This window comes from Puma concolor, chromosome C1 (genome assembly GCF_028749965.1).
Source record: "Puma concolor isolate L17-30 chromosome C1, mPumCon1.1.hap2, whole genome shotgun sequence".
Classification (NCBI taxonomy): domain Eukaryota; kingdom Metazoa; phylum Chordata; class Mammalia; order Carnivora; family Felidae; genus Puma; species Puma concolor.
Genome location: NC_141674.1, coordinates 107,772,044 through 107,787,657, shown reverse-complemented (window position 1 = coordinate 107,787,657; position 15,614 = coordinate 107,772,044). Strand labels below are relative to the sequence as shown.

At 43.7% G+C, this 15,614-nt stretch overlaps 1 protein-coding gene and 1 long non-coding RNA gene across 2 annotated transcripts; both read right to left on the bottom strand.

The window, feature by feature from the left end:
- KPLCE (KPRP N-terminal and LCE C-terminal like protein) lies at positions 1–2,075 on the bottom strand. Its single transcript, XM_025912694.2, has 2 exons — positions 1,962–2,075; positions 1–959 (listed from the first exon to the last, which is right to left on the bottom strand). Exon 2 carries the CDS (start codon positions 936–938, stop codon positions 186–188), a length of 753 nt encoding a protein of 250 aa, XP_025768479.1. The 5' UTR covers positions 939–959; positions 1,962–2,075; the 3' UTR covers positions 1–185.
- Positions 2,076–8,400: 6,325 nt separating this feature from the next.
- Positions 8,401–11,728, bottom strand: LOC147578366 (uncharacterized). Its single transcript, XR_015255126.1, has 2 exons — positions 11,617–11,728; positions 8,401–9,775 (listed from the first exon to the last, which is right to left on the bottom strand). It is a non-coding gene; the product is annotated as an uncharacterized LOC147578366 (long non-coding RNA).
- Between the last annotated feature and the right edge of the window lie 3,886 nt (positions 11,729–15,614).

Sequence of the window (15,614 nt, the reverse complement as noted above, 5' to 3'; positions counted from 1 at the left end):
TCACTGTGAATTGCATTCAGAGCTTTATTCTTGCCAAAGTTTGGGGGTGCGCTAACTCTGGCAGGCTGCCTTGATAGAGAAGCACAGTGCACGGTGAAGCAGTGAGATTCTACATCACCAGGAATACAGGGAGGGGGCCAGAGGCTGGTGAAGGTTCCAGAAGGTAGAGCAGGGCCATTCTGTATTTAACAGCAGCAGTCATCCTCATGATCACAGCATGCAGGACCTCGGGACCTCATAGGGATAATTCCCAAACAGCAGCACCCAGAACCATAGCACCCGGAGCTACAGCACCCGGAGCCACAGCACCCGGAGCTACAGCACCCAGAATCTTCACAGCAGCCAGATGATCCTGAGTTGCAGTCCTGGGGCCGTTGGATCCAGCGTCTCAGGGGACTCACCCCGAAGGTCCGGGGAGCCAGACAGCAGTAGCTGGTGGAACTGGGAGCAGAGGATGGGTCAGGGGTGCAGCACGACATGGCCAAGCCACTTGTGGGAGCCTGAACGTAGTAGGTCTGGCCAGAAGAAGGGCCCTGTACATAGCACATCTGGGTCTGACAGGGGGCTGGGCACTTCACATAGGTTGTCTGGCACGGAGCTGGGCACTTCACATACGTCTGGCACAGAGCTGGGCACTTCACATAGGTTGTCTGACACGGAGTTGGGCACTTCACATATGTCTGGCAAGGAGCTGCATATTTCACATAAGTTTGAGTCTGGCATGGCACTTGGTATTTCACATAGGTTTGGGTTGGGCAAGGAGTTACACGTTTCACATAGGTTTGAGTCTGGCATGGAGCTGGGCATTTCATGCAGGTTTGAGTCTGGGATGGAGCTGGGCCTTTCACAGAGGTACCTTTAGTACTCTGCACAGCTCCTAATCCTGAGCCTTTCACGCAAGATGGGGGGAACTGTGGCTGCTTCTGCTGGTCACACATCTTCCTGTGGCTTTGCAAAATCTGAAAAGAAAGGTCTCATCAGAACTAGGAAGGTTCCCAGGGAAATCCACAGCATCCCCTTTGAATAGAAGCGTCTGTAAGTGGAAGCCAAAAAGGCTTCTCAAAAAGAGAAGGTCTGGGGCGCCTGGGTGGCGCAGTCGGTTAAGCGTCCGACTTCAGCCAGGTCACGATCTCGCGGTCCGTGAGTTCGAGCCCCGCGTCAGGCTCTGGGCTGATGGCTCGGAGCCTGGAGCCTGTTTCCGATTCTGTGTCTCCCTCTCTCTCTGCCCCTCCCCCGTTCATGCTCTGTCTCTCTCTGTCCCAAAAATAAATTAAAAAAAAAAAAAAAAAAAGTCACAAGAACCCAGACCTAACACACGCTGGACTGAGAGCCAAGCATGTTGTTTAGTTTTTGCCTGTGCCTGGCTGTGTGCCTCAGTTGCCACAGTGGAAAATGAAGAGGTGGGAGGAGTGATGTATGTTTCTACCCAATTCTCCAAGCCCCCTCTCTTACTTTGGTGACTGCATTATAGATTCTCCTTGGGTAATTCTTGCCCGGGTGATTTTCCCTTACCACCAGTTCTCTCAAGACTGGCTTCCCTATTCCCTCCTGCCAGGCCAGGCAGCCCCAGGAAAGGCAAGTTCTTATCAGTGGCCCCTGAGCCAGTGTGAGTCTCAAGCTGAGCCCCGCAGAGCCTGATGAGGCCGGAGTTTGAGCGAGTTTCCACCATTTGCTCTTCGAGTGAGCCGGACTACCACTTCACCCCATAAAAGGACCCAGGAGAAAAACACATGACTGCACACAGAGGGAGAGAGGACGGCATTTCTCTGGAGAATACCTTTCACGCAGGACCCACCACTCAGCTTAGCTGCCTCTCCCCATCACACTCCAGCCTCCAGCTCCCACCAGCTCTGCCCCAGCTCCTTCAGCGGCCGCCCTCATGACAAGTCCTGACCACCCTCATCCTACCCCAGAGCCATCTCTCCTTCCTGCTGTGTCCCTAATCCCAGGCACAGACTTACCCTCTTCGCTGACAGGAGCAAGACAGGAAGAAGCCAGGGATCTAAGGAGTTGGCTGTTGGAGAGGCCTTTTATAGGGTGGCAATGAGGCAAGTTAATGGCATCTAAATGAAGCAGGAGAGATCACGAGGACCAGGACTGGCACGGCATTAGTGAGATTCTTCCCCAGTATGCCTAGCTCTTCACTCAGAGGCAGGGCATGTCTCTGCTTGACACTGAATTTTCCAGAACATGAGATAAATGATTCCTGTAGCCTTCTTCATGAAACAAGTCAGTCTTCTTTTCCTAGAAGTTATGAGAGATGAGATACCTGTGAGATCTGTACCTACGAAGCCATTTCTAGGTCATTTGAGTCTTTAAGGACTCGTCCAAGATGCTGTCAGCTTCTCAGTGTTTCATACACTGTGCCCAAAGCTACACTGCTTCTTCCCAGCCAAAACAGTGTGTTCTTTCCAAGGGCCTCCATGGTGAATCCTGCTGGTTTGGGTTGCTGAGCCTGGTGGTCTTTGCCTCCATATGGCAGCAGCCCCCTCCCCCCCCCCACCTCCCCACCCAAGAACTCCAGGTTAATTCCATGGACTGGCAGGTTATTCTAAGTTTATTTGGGAAACTGGGTAGGAATTTAATGATCTCAGACCTCAGGTTCTATATCTGGGATGTCTCTCCTCAGCTTCTCATGCCCTTATGACCCCCAATCCTCAGCTTGTGCCTCACAGCCTCCCCATCCTCACCTTCCTGGACCTCACTACCAAGCCTAGATCCCCAAGAACCCAGTACAGTGGGAATTCTAGCCAAATGAACACTGTGTGATAACAATAATAGAGGAATCTAACATTTAACTGAATGTTCCTTATGTGCCAAACAGTTCCTGAAAGATTAAGGAAGTTATCCATTGTCACAAATCAATTAGGTAAGAAGCTCAAATTCACACGCAGGCAGTTTGCTTTCATAGGCCATGGTCTTTATCACTATAACATGTTGCTTTTTATTTCTGGATGTAGCACTGTCCCTGAATATCTTCCTCCTTCCCTTTCTTCAATGTAGTAAATACAGCAAGAGACATGGGAATAATATGCATTAAGCGCATCCTGTGAGGTAGGCTATGTTAGCCATATTTTGACAATGAAACTGAGACCCAGAGGCCTATTTCACCAAGGTTGTCCCATTGATAGGCAATGGAGTATCATTTAAACCCAAGTCTGTCTAGTTTCAGAGCCCATGCTCTTCCCACTGAACCATGTCAGGTTGCCCAATGCAGAAAGGTATCTTGATCCTGAGCCAAGTCCTGGTTGCAAACTGCCACTCCCTCATATCAGCCAATGTAGGCCCCACCATGGTCCCGCTGCCTCTAAGGGAACAGCTGCCTCTGCATTTTTCCATAATGGATCTCAATTTACCCAGGACCCATAAGCCTTAAGGCTCCCCAGTTTCCTAAACAAAGAAAACAAACCCCCATTAGTCCACAGACACTTCCTTGATGCAAGCCAAATCTTGCAGGGTCTGCCCCTGAACAATTTGGAGGAAGCAAGGGGGAGATTCAGCCCCAGGCTTGGAAAGTTTCCTGCTTCCCCACATTGGGTGGGCCTGTAGCACTCCATAGATTTGTGTGTGAAGCCCACCAGTCCCTGTCCTGAAGGGGATCAGGGAAGAGGGGAGGGAAGTGGTTTAAGGCTGCTCCATTGCCTGTCCTCCTCTGTCCCACCTCAGCTGACACCCAGGCCTGATGTTTTATGATGGAAATGGGACAAGGATTATCTTTTATTGAAGCTGTACATGTCACAGAGGGTAGCTCATCACATTTAGTCTCCATAAGACTGTGTTAAATAAATAAAGAGCCAAACTTGCCCAAGCTCACATAGCAATAAGTGGTAGATCCATAATTTTGAACCCAGGTTTATTCCACTTTTTTTTCTGCCACATGTTGTTTTTAGCATTTAAATACATGAAGTTTTAGGAACCATACCTTTTAGCCAACAGACATGGTTATTAAGAAGCCCTCTATATCAGATGTAGGATGGGACAGCCCCTCTCTACAGGGAAGAAAATGCCCTAGGCCAACCACTTTAGGGCATGTCAACAAAACAGAAACTGTTCAAGGCACAAATTACTCAGCCCTAGTTCTGATTCTGCCATTGACACACAGTGTGGCTCCACTGTGCCTTGCTATCTCTAGGCAGTTAATGTTAATGAAGTTATAGTTAATAAAGCCCCTCTTAGCTATGATATTCTATGATTATAGGAGCTTGTTCTACAAAGGAAATGTGTTCATATCCTAACTGCCTCTGCAGTTATTCCCACTAGACTATAATTTCTGTGCATTGGTAACTGTGGATGCACTCATTGTATATCACCTGGCTCTAGCACAGTACCTGGGAACACTAACTGGACCAATGGATGAATGACTGAGTGAATGAGGATGCTTTACAGTACAGCCTAAACCAACCTCCTTCCTCCATGCAGCGAATGCCCATCCTGCTATTAGTTACTCTGTGCACGTCATGATATCTCTCAGCTCTGATTGGCTCACTTCCTCTCCATGGGGTCAGGCTGTCAGTAATGGGTTTGACATCTTCAGTCAGCACGAACATCTCTGATGAGGATACTGTTTCCATGTGACACCAAAACAGTTGTGTGGGTTGTGCCCCACGCATTTTATAGGCTGGAAAGGCAAGGTGTGGAGAAGTCAGATGACAGGTACAAGTGCCAGGATGAGTCACAGGGTTATCCTCAGAAGGCACCACTTATCTCTTTGGACATAAGCCCATAGAAGCAGAGACCTGTGGATTCATGCAATAATAGTCTGGTAGACTCACAGGGTAATAGGTAGAGAGAATCATGAATTCACAGAATAACAGGATCACAAATTCAGAATCATGGCATCTCTGAGGTGGAGGGGACTAAAACATGTCATGGAGTCTGGCTCCTGCCATGACACAAGGCAATATCTGAGTCTTAATATCTGAGGCTTAATGGGCTGCTCTCCTTAAGAAAACCTTCGGTCTTTAAAAGCTCTCTGCAGTCCACTGGTTAGTTCATTTCCAGACTTACTATCTGGATAGTCAGAAACTGTATACTAGATGATCTTAAGGTCCTTTATAGCACCAGCATCAAGGAATCCTGACATGAATTACATGTTTGAAGTTGTACCCATAAGTGCATGAACCAAATCAAGATTTCAACTCAGTGGTAACCCAACACTGACCAGTAAATTGGAGGGACAAGTACCCAATTTGACATGTTGCTCCTTGAAGACAGGCCATGGGCCTCCTCACATCCTGGGTGTTTTCCTTGATCAGGGACTGCAGGAACTCAAGGGCAAAATCTGGGCCCCTCTTTTTTTGTGTGGAAGAGAAGTAAGAGGAAGTGAGAAGCCACAGAAATAGGAGATGGAGGGCACAAGAATTGTGCAAGAGAAATCTCACTTCTGTGTCTGAGAAGACAATACAGAGGTCCCCTCCCTTAGATCCCATGTCCCTGTACCTCTCTGCTCCAGGCTCAACTCTGAGACTTTTGCCAGAGATCCCCTGAACCATTATTCCAGTGACAATATGAGATTCCTCCTATATTATCAGGAGATTGTATCATAGAACCACAGAATGGAGGACTGGCAAGGGTAGGGCCATTACAGGCATAGAAACTGGCCCCTATATTGGGACTGAAGCCCACAGAGAAGGGAAGAAATTTGATCAAGGCTACACATCCAAGTAGGAGCAGACTTTAGACAGCAATTTCTGAATTCCATCCAGGACACATTCCCTTACAACACATGGCCACTGAGTAGGCTTTTTAGGGAACACCCTCACCTGACCTCATCCTTGCCTCCTTCCCTATCCCCCAACCCCACCAAAACTACCACAAGAGGATCCAGTGAAAGTCCTCAAAGGAACATCCTTTATGGAGCAGAGACTGTTTTCATGTATGTAGAGGAGGGTCACACAGGATTCCCACTGTGTGCACATGTGGGTCATTGAAATTTGAGAACCGAGCTCCACCTGGATCAAAGCCTGGGTTATGTCTGGGTCAGAAACACAGGGTAAGACAGCACCAGAACCCTCTTGATTACAGAGGCCAGGGAACACTGGTGCCCGTATATCCCTCTTTCTCCTAGAATGACCCACTGGGGTTGGTTTCCTTGAACTTCTGTCAGCCTTTCCCTTATTTTATTCTCTTATAACACACAAAAGGTAACCAGTCTCTTGGGTTTATCTACCACTTTGTAGAGCTGTTTAAGTTCAGAGTTTAAGGACCATCCCTTGAAATTTTTAGTAGAAATGGCCTCATCTTTGCATTTTAGGATACAAGGAAGTTCTCTGCTTCCTTAATACATTACTGCAAATATAATCCACTGAATCATATTCCCTATTGGAGCCCCCCCTACCTCAACCACTCCATCCATCCTTCTAGTGAAAATAGCATGTTTTGTCCTTTATCCCAATCCCCCACCCCCACCCCAAGACCAACACACAAAGGACCAACTTCATTCCTACAAACTTATGCCAGAGAGTACATGGTTCTCCTCACAGCCTGGTTACATAATCTTAGGCAATCTACTGAACTTTTCTGGATCTCAGCTTCTTCATCTGTAAAACAGAGATACTAATAGTCAGATCGTGCAACTCTTCTGCTAAATGCATTCTAATGACTTCTCACTCTGTTCAAGGTCAAAGCCTAAGTCTTTACAATCACTGTCAAAGGGATACACAGACTGGACCCATGACCCCCCACCCTTACTTTCTAACTTCATGTCCCACACTGTCCCCTACTCAATCCCTTGATACAATGGTCTCCTTGCAGTTCATCTGATGTTACAGGCACCTCCTGCTTCAGGGAACTTTGTTCTTTTTTTTCTTTCCCCAAAATGTTCTCCCAGACACCCATGTGGCTAACTTGCTCACTTCCTTCAGTCTTTGTCCAGTTATGACCTTGGGAAGGCCGTTGCTAGTGACCCTGTTTAAAAGCATAACCATCACCTACCTGGCAGACCCTATCCCTCTTCCAAGCTTTGTTTTTCCCCATAGAGTTTGCAACCATTTAACACATGACATATTTTAAGTATTTACATGTTTTCCATTTTCTCACATTAGATTGTAAACTCTATCAGGTATCTTCACCCCTTTGGTTCACTGCTCTAACCACAGTGCTTTTCTCAAGCACTTGGTGCCCTCAAAATATACCTGTTGGATGAGCAAATAACATATTTTTCCTTATTCATTTTGTTTGTCATCTGTTTCTTTATTAGAATAAATTAAGTGAGGGAGAAAATTTTATGTTTTGTTCACATCTATATTCTTAGATCTTAAAACTGTTCTTGGAACATAGTAGGCACCTTATATATATTTTTTGAATAAATACTCCAGACAAATATTAACATGAAATAAATCATGTGTCTAACATATGAGCAAGTATTAATTGAATGTGGGTTAGTTTTGCTAGGATTGATGTCCATTATCCCACATCAACTATATGGAATACTCACAATTGCATTCAATCCTGGGCAAAAAAAAAACCTGAAAGCAGATAGGCAGGGTAAGAAATAGGAGCTTTCTTCTAATTCAGATGAATTGCATTCCAAAAAGTCTGAGATCTCATCACCTCAGTCCCTGGTCATTTCTACCACTGTCTTCTACCCTTTTCTCAGACCAGGATTAGAATGAAGTTCTACCCTTCTCCTCCTCACATTCCATTCTAGAGACATGAAGCTCCTTGTTACATAGCCCTGCTGATTTGAGGCTCCCTGAAAACAAAATACTTTTGTTTCCAGGGCCCTCCTGAGCAAACACAGCTATTTGGCAAGTCACAGGATGACAGGTAGGAGTCTGGCACTGCTGCCATGGCTTTGATGCTTCCATATCTCTGGGTAACCCCAGGTGCCCTTCTTACTTCTTTAGCCCCTCCAATACTCTTATAACAAGCTCTCTGCATTAAACTCCTCTTTATTTCAAATAGCCGTAGTAGTCTCTGTTCTCATGACTGGACACTGACATCCTGACACTTTTATAATATAAATTACACAGTGCAATCTTCTCCAGGGAGAAGGGAAGAGGCATTTAAAAAATGAGGGAAATAGATATGCAATCTCAAATGGTGGTGAATACAAGAACAATAACAAATCAGGCTTATTTCAAAAAGGGTTTCTCAAAAAGCTTAAGGGAGCCATATTGATGCCCACCTCAGCTCTTCATTGTTTCCTCTCAGTGAATTCATTTGAGCTCTCCACATGACTACAAGGCTAGGATGGGTCTGCAATATCTAATCTATCATATACAAGGCTTCTGAGAGAAAGCCCAAATCAGCAGAGCTCAGAAACAAGGAGCTTCCTATCTCTAGGGCAGCATATGGAAAAGAGAAGGAAAGAACTTCATTCCAATCCTGATGCTTGGGTCTCTATAAATAGTCTTCTAAAAACTAAAATTTAAAAAAAAACTGAAAAATTAAAAAGTCTGGGTTTTAATCATACTTTATTTAACCAAACTTCTGTATGTTCACAACACAGCATAAAGAGAGCACTTTCAAAGATGATCAGCAAGCTTTCTCCATCAGTTCCCAACTGGAGCTGGGACTATTCTGTTATCTCAATTCTCTTAAAAACAGTGAGCAAGTAGGAGAGAGAGAGAGACAGAGAGAGACAGAGAGAGACGGAGAGAGGTTGTCCTTAGGAGGTATGCATGAAGCAACAATTACATTTTTTACTTAATAGGATCTTCTGTCCAAATCACTTGAGTAGCATGGCTATTTTTCATCACCAATGTTTTTCCAGCTTTATTGAGATATAATTGACATGTAACATTGTATAAATTTAACATCCATAATTGCCATCTCTTTTTTTGTGCCAAGAACATTTAAGATCTACTCTTGTCAACTTTCAAGTGTAGAGTACAGTAAGTACTGTTATCTATAATCACTATGTGGTACATCAGATCCCCAGAATTTATCATCTTCTAACCAGAAGTTTGTACTCTTTGACCCACATCTCCTCATTTGCCCTACTCCCTCCTAATCTTTTTTTAAGTTAGATTCCTCTGGGAATTCTAGTCCATCCTAATTTACTGACTTCACATGAATACTGCAGAAGTTTAGATTTTCTTGAAGATAAACATACATTAAATATCAATTCATTAAAGTTTAATTGGTTGGGTTTTTTCTAGTCTAGTAAAAGCGGTAAGTCTGTCTTTCTAGCCAGGGAGGACAAGGATTTAGGTAAGAAAAAGAAAAAAATGGAATAAAAGGCACCAATAAAATTGGGACTTGAAGGTAAATTTACAGTTGCAAAGCACATGCTTTAGGATATTTTTCAACAACCTGAGTAAAACTGATATTCACATGAGGCCAAAAAAGAGCGCAAACCCAAAGCATAAAGTTGATGGCTTCTGAGCAGCAAATCATCAGCAAATCCCACGTGGGTAAGACAAGAGAGAAAAGGGGACAAAAACACCAAGCTACAGTAGGTCTTTTGTCTTTTAATGCTTGCAACGCTGTTCCTAAGTGTTCCTTTTGGTTAAGGTCAGCAGCAGCCCCCAGAGCAGCAGTCAGATCCTTCAGCCTGTTGGCTGCTGCCACTGCTACAGCATTCAGAGCTCTAGTGTCTGTGGCAGTGGGACCTGCGTTGCCTGTGGTGGCTCAGACAGCAGCCACCACCCCCAGAGCTACAGCAGCCTCCGCCCCCAGAGCTGGAGCCACAGCCGGAAGACACTGGGGGGCACTTGGGTGGACATTTAGGGGGACATTTAGGGGTGGGACACTTTTGCAGGCATTTGGGAGGGGGTTGGCACTGCTGCTGGTTCTGCTGACAGGACATCTTGGTGGGATTTCAGCCAACCTGAATGAGAAAACAGAAACATACCCAGAATAAACCTTCAGAGCCATTAACTTTCTCCCTCTTTTGAAATCCTTCCGCAGGGTTGGGGAAGGATATCTAAAATATGTGCACATCTTCGTTATCCATTCATCAGTCAATGGACACTTGGGCTGCGGTATATATATATATATATATATATATATATATATATATATAGACTATCACTCAGCCATAAAAAGCATGAAATCTTGACATTTCCAACAACATGGATGGAGCCAGAGAGTATAATCCTAAGTGAAATAAGTCAGTGATAAAAAGACAAATGGGCGCCTGGGTGGCTCAGTCGGTTGAGCGTCTGACTTCTGCTCAGGTCATGATCTCGCAGTTCATGAGTTCGAGCCCCGCGTCAGGCTCTGTGCCGACAGCTGGGAGCCTGGAGCCTGTTTTGGATTCTGTGTCTCCCTCTCTCTCTGACCCTCCCCCATTCATGCTCTGTTTCTCTCTGTCTCAAAAAATAAATAAACATTTAAAAAATTTTAAAAAAGACAAATACCCTATGATTTCATTCATATGTGGAATTTAAGAAATAGAATGAGGAAAAAAAAGGGGGGTGGGAATAAAGAGAGAGGCAAACCAAGAAAAAGACTCTTAGCTATAGAAAACAAACTGATGTTACCAGACGGGAGAGGGGTGGGGGCATGGGTGAAATAGGTGATGGGGATTAAGAGTGCACTTGTTGTGATGAGCATCGGGTGATGTATGGAAGTATTGAATCACTATATTGTACACCTGAAATTAATATAACACTATGCTAACTGGAATTTAAATAAAAACTTTAAAAAAATATCTAAGTGTATGTAAACTTAGGTGTTGAAGCATATGGTAATAGCTCTGTTGTTAACTCACTGAACCTATACTAGGTTTAGTGTGTATTTCAAGTAACATCTTCATTCATGAAGATATAAGTGTTTGTAAACTTATGTGTAGCAGCCTGTGTGAATAGACTTACTAACCTCATTGAAACTACTACTTTACTTTTTTAGAGTGGTCTACAGTTCTTGATTCTTTTTTTTTTTAATTTTTTTAATGTTTATTTATTTTTTAGAGAGGGAGAAAGAGAGAAAGAGAGAGAGAGAGAGTGTGTGTGTGTGTGTGTGTGTGTGTAAGCAGGGGAGGGGCAGAGAGAAGGAGACACAGAATTTGAAGCAGCATCCAGGCTCCGAGCTGTCAGCACAGAGCCCGATGCAGGGTTCAAACTAACGAGGTGTGAGATCATGACCTGAGCCAAAGTTGGACACGTAACCAACTGGGTCACCCAGGCGCCCCCACAGTTCTTGATTCTTAAGTGATTAAGAACAGCAGCTGAATTCATACATCAAGCAATATCCAATTGCTAGAATGAAATACTAGAATGGATATCTCATGTCCTTTCAAAGACATATTGAGTCCCTATATATTGAGATATATATATGTCATAGATGTGTGTGTATGTGTCTGTGTCTGTGTGTATGTATATATGTGTACACACACACACACACACACAGTATAAATTGGGGATCTGCACAGTCAGGGAAAAGCTTCCTTCAGAGCAATGGGCTCAGTGTTAGCAGGCCACACACTGCAAGACTGTATAGTTCTTGGTCATATATCATCTCTGTCTCTGACCACATATATCGCCTCCCCCTCTGACCACTAGCCCTCCTAAGTGGTTCCTGCTTGGTCCAGAGCATCAGTCCTGATTTTCTGTCCATGCCCACTGTTCTGTTCCACTCCACACTCCAGTCTGTCCCTCTCCCAGAATGGCATTCCACCTCCATCTCCACACTGCCCAGTGCCCCCCTGGGTCTCATAGAAACACTCACCCTGGTCTCAGACAACCGCAATCATGTCCCTGAGGAAGCTGAGCAGATGAGGTGCCAGCAGCAGGGACACCTTTTATATGGGCTCCAGGGCTGGGCTTCAGGTAAGCCATGCTTCTGGAAGGAGCAGGACGTGGCTCTTGCACAAGCAAAGCATGTGCAGGTTCTTCCTGACATTCCGTAGCCCATTGGTTCTTTCCACACTGAGCTAGAAGTGGGAACTCCCAACCTCAGGCAGCCTCAGGCAGGGCTTTGGGGGAACAAATATATATGTGGCATTCTGTAAATCATACTCTTCCCCTTGGCTCTGGTTCAGGTTTGTGGAGACCAAATTGCTGCTAGATAGAGGATGCTAGCACCGTGGTCTTTAAGATTCCTTTTCTAAGGAGGTTATGAATGCCTGTCTTTCCAACCTCTGTCTTAAACTCACCCTTGTCTACCTTTAAGAAATATCCCTTTGGCCTAGATCCACCTCCACATTGGGATCCAGTAGCTTCTACTCAAGGTTTACCAGGTGCCATGAGGCTTTTCTTCCCAACAGGTTCAGTAATGTTTGGTCTAGTGTCCCAGTCCAGTAGTGGGCTGGACAGCCAATGTGTGCATCCCTTCCCAACTCTGCATTCAGTGCTCTCAGTTTGGTAGCTTGAAATCTGCCATGGTGGAAATATTTGCATCTTTGAAATTGGCACCAATTCACATTCCTTTTTTTCCCCAGAAATCCCACTACTTAAACATTTACCAAGATACCACTTCCCAGGGCTCAATCCACTCCCCTGGAGTAAACATTGCTCTTTTCATTGGGTCAAGTCCATGAATCTGTGTGTGGGAATAAAGCCTTCAATCGAGGCACCAAAAATCTTTTACAGAGCTGTTTCTCTAAGAATCCTTCAGATTGGATCTTGGAGGTTAGCATATTTGTACTTGTACTTGGGTCAGCCTAGGGAGGTGGAGATATAAAATGGTCTTATGTATGGGCACGTCTTGATTCTTGTTGAGAGTTGTGTCATGACTCTGCTCTGTCCCATGGAGTCCCCCCATGGAGACAACAATGAGAAGTCTGGTAGCCCTGTCTATGTTTCCACTAAGTTATAACCCTTCTCAGAAAGTCTCCCTCCCTCCTCTCCTTTCCTCCGATCTCTCTCTCTCTCTTTCCCTCCCTCTTTCTCCTCCAATATGTCTCTCTCTTTCTCTTGTTCACATACATGGACACACACACACACACACACACACACACTCACTCACTCACACACACAGAGACATGGGAACACATGCACCATGGTAACCATTAAGGAAACGCATGAGTTTTCTTAACATACAAGAAAATTAGGATACGGAAAGAGTTCTTCCCATAATTAGAAAAACAAACTAAAAAACGACACAAAAACATAACCCTTTCTTCTATCTCAGACCACAGACACCTAAGATGAGAAAATTTAGTGTTGAATGTTCCCAATTATGGAAAGTTCCTCTTGATAGCCAACTCTTTCCATGTATTTTCATAAGATACATTTGTTTATGTACAAATAAACAAAATACCTCTCACAAAGTACCTTCTCACAAAGTACCTCTAGAAACATCTATCATGAAAAATAGGTGCCTGATGATGACAAAGTTGATACTAGTGTTTTGATGATGAATGTGATACCAAGGACAAAGATGATTCAGTTCCAAGCTTGCATTCCTTCCCTGCAAGGACCAGGAACTAACTGCCTTTGTGTAACTTGGGCAACAAACTCAGAATGCATGTGCTGGGTAGGGTGGGAAAGAGTTTCCTGGCAAGCATCACTCTAGGAATGGCCTTCTGTCACTCAATGTTACATTACTCTCTGACATACAGTACAGTGATTTACCATGTCTATACGTTATGCTATGCTCACCACTAGTGTAGTCACTGTCTGTCACTATACAACATTATTACACTATTATTGACTATATTCCCTATGCCGTACTTTTCACCCATATGACTTATTTATTTCATGACTAAAAGTGTGTACCTTTAACCTTTAATATTCACTAATGTCTGCACAAGTAAGCATCATAAGCAAAGTGACTAATAAGCAGAAAAAAATAATAGGAAGGCTCAAGAGTGTGACCACTTGCAAGAGTGTGACCACCATGTTTGTTTCAGAGGTTCAAGATCTTGGGAAAGATGCAGAATCAAGAGGCAGAATCTCAGGGGTGCCTGGGTGGCTCAGTCAGTTAGGCACTGGACTTCAGCTGAGGTCATGATCTCATGGTTCATGGGTTCGAGCCATGCATCAGGCTCTGTGCTGACAGCTCAGAGCCTGAAGCCTGCTTCAGATTCTGTGTCTCCCTCTCTCTCTGCTCCTCCCCTGTTCAAGCTCGGTATCTCTCTCAAAAATAAATAAGCTTAAAAATTTTTTTGAAAAAAAAAAAAGAGGCAGAGTCTCCTAACAGGATGGATTTAGGGGCAGCAGTGAGATCTCTAAGACTTATGTTGATGTTTTTGATGGACCAGATGAGGAAGATAAGGTTGAAAAGGTAAAATGTAGGCACGGACCCTAACTAACTTGTAACCCAATAATTTTTAAGTAATTTTGTTCCCTTTATCCATAGCAGGGAGCCATAGTTCCAAGTGTGGGAGCAGAGTCCAATTTCTGGCCTTACTACCACCTTCACTTGTGACTTTGCAACAGTGACGTCACCTCTCCACACCTCAGTTTCTTCAGCTGTCCTCCTTCCAAACTCAAAGAATCAGTCTTCCAAAGACCTCAAATGTTATTCAGAAAAGTATGTACATAACTGTCTCAACAAATTCTAAAAAATACTTAATAAAATTCAATATTAGATCTCAATAAAAAAGATCTTAGAAAATTCTGAGAAATAGGATTATCTGTGAGATGATGAACACAATTTGTTTCACATAAGCAAAAATCATAATGTGCCAATTACCGTTATAAATTAGTTTTTTGTTGAAATTTTAACAAATTAAATAGTATAGAAACATGTATATGATATATATGTAAAAGAAAGAATGACACAAAACTATCATCAAAGTAAAATAAAATAATTGATCTGAATATTGTTAGAATTAGTAAGAAAATTCTGTCAATTGGCCAAATGCTATAAGTAGGCAAACCCTGGGTTCAGTCTATGAGTTCAAGTCGCCCTTTATGTAAAGCCACTAACCATGAAATATTTAAATCACCTGAATAAAAATTATTCAGGACTCATATGAATGAACCTAGAAAGTCACCTACAAAAGAGTTGAATTATGAAGAATCATGCCATTCTCTTCTAAGGGAAGAGCAATTTATATAATTAATAAAATAACCAATCAAATTTGTAGCATTTGTTAGAGACACAAATGACTACTTTATGTAACTTAATGAATTTCAAAATCACATGTGAGCAATAAGAAAATATAAGAGCTTAGAGATAAACTGGTAATAGTTATTTAAAAATTCACAAAATAGAGGCGCACCTGAGTGGCTCACTCAGTTGAGCGGCTGACTTCAGCTCCAGTCATAATCTCATTCGTGGGTGAGCCCTGCTTTGGGCTCCCGCTGTCATCTCAGAGCCTGCTTCAGATCCTCTCTCTCTGCCCCTCCCCCACTTGCACGTGCTCGCTGGCTCTTTCTCTCTTTCTGTCTCTCTCAAAAATCAACAAACATCGGGGTGCCTGGGTGGCTCAGTCAGGTAAGCATCTGGCTTTGGCTCAGGTCATGATATCGCGGTTTGTGAGTTCGAGCCCTGCATCCAGCTCTGTGCTGACAGCTCAGAGCCTAGCGCCTGCTTTGGATTCTGTGTCTCCCTCTCTCTCTGCTCCTCCCCTGTTCATGCTCTGTGTCTCTTTTTCTCTCAAAAATAAATTTAAAAAATGAATAAACATGTTTTTTTAATTCACAAAATAGAGAATTCAAAGAAACAATAAATATTTGGAAAAACGTTGACTCTCCCAAATAAAGAAATACAAATGAAAACAATAAAATATAATTTTATACCCATCATTGATATTTTAAAGAGATACTCTCCAATTC

Coding starts and splice junctions, on each gene's coding strand:
- KPLCE (XM_025912694.2), bottom strand. CDS start 938: ATGTGTGACCAGCAGAAGCAGCCACAGTTCCCCCCATCTTGCGTGAAA.